This window comes from Trichechus manatus, unplaced genomic scaffold (genome assembly GCF_000243295.1).
Source record: "Trichechus manatus latirostris isolate Lorelei unplaced genomic scaffold, TriManLat1.0 scaffold00028, whole genome shotgun sequence".
Lineage (NCBI taxonomy): Eukaryota > Metazoa > Chordata > Mammalia > Sirenia > Trichechidae > Trichechus > Trichechus manatus.
Genome location: NW_004443964.1, coordinates 20,402,958 through 20,409,033, shown reverse-complemented (window position 1 = coordinate 20,409,033; position 6,076 = coordinate 20,402,958). Strand labels below are relative to the sequence as shown.

At 55.4% G+C, this 6,076-nt stretch overlaps 1 protein-coding gene across 1 annotated transcript in view; it reads left to right on the top strand.

Moving 5' to 3' along the window:
* WNT3 (Wnt family member 3) overlaps nt 1-6,076 on the top strand; it is a 53,008-nt gene that overhangs the window by 43,962 nt on the left and 2,970 nt on the right. Inside the window, exons 3-4 of the mRNA XM_004374266.1 lie at nt 1,223-1,488; nt 2,108-2,595. Coding sequence (XP_004374323.1) covers nt 1,223-1,488; nt 2,108-2,587 — 746 coding nt within the window. The 3' untranslated portion in view covers nt 2,588-2,595. The remainder of the gene's footprint in view (nt 1-1,222; nt 1,489-2,107; nt 2,596-6,076) is intronic.

Here is a 6,076-nt window from a genome sequence, read left to right as displayed (position 1 = left end):
GCCCGGCCCTGCGAACTCGCCCTCGGCGCCCCCTGTCCCGAAAGTGGGAGGGAGCTGGAATGGGGGCGAGAAGAGCAGCAGGGAACCCCGGGCGGGATACCAGCCCCGGCGCAGGGCTCCGGGCCTTAGCCGCCCCTCCCCGCTGTCCCTCCATTGCGGTGCAGGCGCCAGTGCGCCTGCAGGTCCCGCACCGCACGCTCCTCCCGTCTGTTCGTGGAGATGGAAGGGACCCCTCCTCTGCAGGTGGCCCACGAGAGCACTATGGCCTCCAAAGGGGCAGCAATGGCTACGAGAGGTTACCAGCTCCTGCTTGTCTGCGGAGCTTCAGCCTCCCTTGGCATTCAGGCGGGAGCCACAGCCCAGGAAAGGAGGCCAGGCCCTACAGCCTGCGTGGCCTTGGGCAGGTCGGCTCCTCGCCTGTAAAGGGAGATGGTGGACCGCTGGTCTCTCAACTTTGCCTCTCTAATCTAATGGGCCTACAATAAAAATATATGCTTCACAGGTTAAGAGGATTAAATGAGATAAAGCACAAGAGGCATAGCGTCTGGAGCACACAAAGGTGTTTGTAATTACATTAGGAGGCTGGGGGCACCCCTGAGACTCTCTCCTATGTCCCTATCTGGATCCTGGCCTGGGGCGGACCCGCGGGAACAGCATCAGGATACTCCTGGGAGGGGCTTGGCCTTCTCAGTCCAAAACCCTGGCCTTGCCTGGGAGTTGGGAGGGGGAGAGCGATCTTGGTCACTGCCCTCTTGGTCAGGAACTCTGCCTCCCACGCTGGTGGCAGGGAGAAGTCATACCCATTTTACAAAGACTGAGGCCCAGAGGAAAAAAAGGTCAGCCCAAGGGCATCTCGATGTGGGTCTCTCAGGAGTGGGAGGGCTCAGGCCGCCCCTGGGGTCTTTCCTGGAGTTTGGGAAGGGTAGGTGGGGTGGGCTGGAGCCAGTACAGAGCATGGCTGTCTTCTCTCTTCCAAAACCCGCAGTGAATATTTCTAACACTGCTCTGTACTTGGGCCTCAGTTTTCTCCTCCATAAAGGGGGAATACCCAGCGACATTGAATCAGCCTGCAAGGGTGGGGAGGGCACCTGGTTCCTCCTCTTCCCTGGGGCAGCTGAGCCCTTCAGCTCTTCCTTGCCTCCACCTTTGGGCTGGGGAGGTCGCTGCAGGGCAGGCGCATGCCGGGTCCAGGCCTGAGCGCTCCCTTTTGTCCTCTCCGCAGCCACCCGCGAGTCGGCCTTCGTGCACGCCATCGCCTCGGCCGGGGTGGCCTTTGCAGTCACGCGCTCCTGCGCCGAGGGCACCTCCACCATCTGCGGCTGCGATTCGCACCATAAAGGGCCGCCCGGCGAGGGCTGGAAGTGGGGCGGCTGCAGCGAGGACGCTGACTTCGGGGTGCTGGTGTCTCGGGAGTTCGCGGACGCGCGAGAGAACAGGCCAGACGCGCGCTCGGCGATGAACAAGCACAACAACGAGGCGGGCCGCACGGTGAGCCCGGCCGCCCTCACCCCGGCCCTCCCCGACCCTCCCGTGCCCCGGCCCCTCCGGGGGTAGGCCTCGTCCACCCCGCTCGGCCCCTTCCGGCGACCCTGTGCATCCTGAGCTCCCTGCTCGCCTCTTGCCCCTTGACCAGGCCTGCCGCCTACCCTGTCCCACAGTCATCCCTTCTCCCTTTCCTCTCTGGGCCGTTCCTGGTATCGGCCGGGGACGCCTCAGCCCGGGAGTGTGCCCGCCCGAAGGAGCAGGTGCCCGGCCAGCCCCTCCTGCGACACGGGGCCGGGCTTTGCATTGAGGCTCCACCCCTTCCTGTGGTTGCGTGACCGTGGGCGGGTCACTTAAGCTCTCGGTCTCAGTTTCCCCAATCCTTCCTTCCTACGGCTCTGAGAAATATGGACGTGATGTCTGTCAGTGCCGGGTGTGTGATGGGGAGGGAAACATGGTCACCATTCTGCAGGTCGGTGCCTCAGTCAGTCCCCATCAGTTCTTTTCAGGCACAGAGTCCCAGTGGAGAAGGCTCGAGGGATGGGGTGGGGGCCCGAGCCGCAGGGTCGTAGGGTGCTCCGAGGTGGGGTCAGTCTAGGGGCCAGCGGCTACTCCTCTTCCCCAGACCATCCTGGACCACATGCACCTCAAGTGCAAGTGCCACGGGCTGTCGGGCAGCTGTGAGGTGAAGACCTGCTGGTGGGCCCAGCCCGACTTCCGGGCCATCGGCGACTTCCTCAAGGACAAATACGACAGCGCCTCCGAAATGGTGGTGGAGAAGCACCGCGAGTCCCGAGGCTGGGTGGAGACCCTGCGGGCCAAGTACGCGCTCTTCAAGCCGCCCACCGAGAGGGACCTGGTCTACTATGAGAACTCCCCCAACTTTTGTGAGCCCAACCCCGAGACAGGCTCCTTTGGCACCAGGGACCGGACTTGCAATGTCACCTCCCACGGCATTGATGGCTGCGACCTGCTCTGCTGTGGCCGTGGCCACAACACGAGGACGGAGAAGCGGAAGGAGAAATGTCACTGCATCTTCCACTGGTGTTGCTACGTCAGTTGCCAGGAGTGCATCCGCATCTACGATGTGCATACCTGCAAGTAGCGAGCCAGGTAGGGCTGGGGGTCGGGGCGGCTGGGGAGCCTTGGTGCCGGGAACTGGGTTGCCCATCTCGTCTTCTTGATGACCACATCCTATTTCTGAACTATTCGGGACACAGAAATTTCCGCAGCCCAAATCCGGAAGCTAGGATTTCCCCAGCTTCAATGGAACGTCCTTGGGCAGCCCTTGGATTACATATAGGACAGATAATAACCAAGTGAATACACAAGAGGCAGCAAACAATTGGTTAAACATCTTACACAAATTAGCACATTATGAGCCAGGTCGGGTTTTTGCATGGCCACTGGCTAGCATTATTGAGCATTTGTGAAGGGAGAAATGGCCAGTGTGGGGCTGGAAGCCCAGAGATCTGTTCCTTCAGTTCTCTGGGCCTTAGTTTTCTTACTGTAAAATGAGGGGATTAACATACTTGAAACAGTAGGTCAAAAGGTCATCTCTCTTCTCCTGGGGCCAGAGTCATTTTGCATCCACCTTGAACATAGAGGGCAAGTTTTTGCACAAGCATAAATCCTACCAACCTCAAGGAAGTGGGTGGGGGGAAGCAGTGTGTAAGCCCATATCCTGACAGATCTGAAGCTTGGGTGGAGCACAGAGCACACTCACCAAGTTTATGGATGATAATGGGGAGCAGGAGGGATTCCAGTTCAGAGTAATGGTAGTGAGTAATCCAGGGATCAAAGGCTGCTGGATTATGTTCCCAAGCTTCCCAGAGGTGACCTGTGTGGGAGGCTCTGGGCACTGGCCCTTGGATCCGTGGGACCCCAGGATAAGTCAAGAGTGACGTAGGGTGGTCCTTCATCCTTAGGGGTGGAAAGTTTCTAAGGCCGATGTGTGCTCTCTCCCTTCCCTCTCGCTTGAGAAGGAACCTACTATATAGAGCCATGGGCATGGATTGGAATTAGTAGGCCAGGCCAACAGCCCTGGTGGTGCAATGATTAAGTGCTTGGCTGCTAACCGAAAGGTATGTGGTTCAAACCCACCAGCCGCCCTGCAGGAGAAAAGACCTAGTGACCAGCTCCCATAAAGATGATAGCCTAGAAAACCCTATAGAGCAGTTCTACTCTGTCATATGGGGTTGCTCTGAGTTGGAATCGACTCAGCAGCCCCTAACAACAATAACAGCCCTGGCCCAGCTTCCACCACTTGCAACTGTGTAACTCAGACAAGACATCCTTCAAAGACCCGTTTCCTCGTCTGTCATCCTCCCCAGAGGTCCTGTGAGGAACAAATGAAAGAACACTGGGCACAGTGCTTAGTCAGGTGCAGAGCACTTGCCTGTCTGGGGTTAGCACTGGCTGGGGCAGCGTTAGGGTGATGTAGCCTGCACAGTGTGTAGAGTGGGAAAAGGACAAAGGTGGCGTCTGGCTCCCCCACTTACCAGCTGTCTGGTCTTAAGAAACTCATCCTCCTGAACCCTAGTCTGCTCATCTGCACACTGGTGGTGATAATGGTGGCTTCGCAGAGTTGTTGTGAGTCTTAAATGAGCTAATGGATGTGAATGCTTACCTGAATATAGTACTAATAAAAAGTGGGATAAATCCATCAGAGAATCATGACATGGGGGTGGTCATCGTGCACAGTAGTGTCATCACTTGGGCAGTCTATTTACTGCTTTTCAAAATGACAGAAGAAAAACGAGGGAGGAAGAGCACACTTACAGGGTAATTGTGGCTTGTCAAGGTGGAGGAATGTTTGAAAACTGCAGTGGTCACCTTCTTCTGATGCCTGCTATGACCAGAGACAACACAGTGTCCCCCACTATCCAGTGGGGCGTGGCTCTGGCCATTAGAAGAGGAGGCTGAGGGAAGTCAGTTTTAGAAAGCTGGATAGGGCCTAGAGGACCATTTGTCTTGCCTGCCCATTTCACGGATGGGGACACTGAGTTAGCAGCCAGAAAGCCTATATGTGGGGTGTGGCTCAGCAGTCCAGGCCTTGTCAGTGGCTCTAGGGGACAGGTGTCATGGATATGGCCCCCTGCAGCTTTGTTCCTAATCCATGCCCCCTCCCGGGGTGGGTAGCCGAGAAAAGCCATCCTCCATGAGGGAAAGGAGCTGCTGGCTCTTGGAGTCTCCAGAACCCCCACCTCCCTGCTTCTAGCCCCTGACTAATACCGACTCTAAGAAGAAAATGTACTTCATGAACCCTCTTTTCTTCCCCATTTCTGAAATAGAGAAGTGATATTCTTCCTAATCTTGTATAAATTGCTACCTAGACATGGCTTCCAGATACCATGCCCAAGTAGATCCTGGGCCCGACACCCCTCATATATGGAAAACTTGGAGCCCTCATTCTGTGAACAGTGGAGAATACTTGCCCAACATAGTGCCCTTTTGATAAATACTCAACTTGTGACTGATTTCAGGCAAGCTGTTTTGTCTCTCTGAGCCTGTTTCCTCAGGTGTGAACAGTCTAAGAACCCTGTCCCCTCCAGGGTTGTCCAGTGGACTAGAGACCGTGCTGGAGCACAGAGTGCTCGAGGAGAGGCGGCAGATTCCCAGCCGGGCTCACTGCCAAGAACCACTCTCCACAGACTTCTGTTGTTTAGAGCCATAGGCCAAAGGCTGGCTGAGGCCCAATTACTTCTTCCCATCTTTTCCTCCATGCCCAAGAGGGGAACTAAGAGGCAAGCTGGTGGGGACTGCATGGGTCAGGGCCTCCAGCTTTTCTCTTGGCTACATTGTCTTCCTTTTTTTTAATTGTTCTTTAGATGAAGGTTTACAGAACAAACTAGCTTCTCATTAAACAGTTAGTACACATATTGATTTTATGACATTGGTTAACAACCCCACGACATGTCAACACTCTCCCTTCTCGACCTTGGGTTCCCTATTACCAGCTTTCTTGTCCCCTCTTGCCTTCTAGTCCTTGTGTCTGGGCTGGAGTCCCCTTTAGTCTCGTTTTGTTTTATGGGCCTATCTAATCTTTGGATGAAGGGTGAACCTCAGGAGTGACTTCATTACTGAGCTGAAAGAGTGTCCGGAGGGCATACTCTCAGGGTTTCATCAGTATCTGTCAGGCCAGTAAGTCTGGTCTTTTTTGTGAGTTAGAATGTTGTTCTACATTTTTCTGCGGCTCTGTCTGGGACCCTCTGTTGTGATCCCTGTCAGAACAGTCAGTGGTGGTAGCCGGGCACCATCTAGTTGTACTGGACTCAGTCTGGTGGAGGCCATGGTAGTTGTGGTCCATTAGTTCTTTGGACTAATCTTTCCCTTGTATCTTTAGTTTTCTTCATTCTCCATTGCTCCTGAAGGGGTGAGACCAGTGGAGTATCTTAGATGGCCGCTCTCTTGGCTACATTTTCTGTCTTGATAGTGCAGGTAGGAGAGAGAAGGGAGCCACAGAGCAGGAAGCACTGGCCTGCCCTCCACCCACCTGGGAGAGAGGAAGGATCAGGAGCCCCCGTAACATTGGCTTTATGCCATAGGAAGGGCATAGTCCTGCCTTGAGTCCTTCCTGTATGAAGGAAACAGC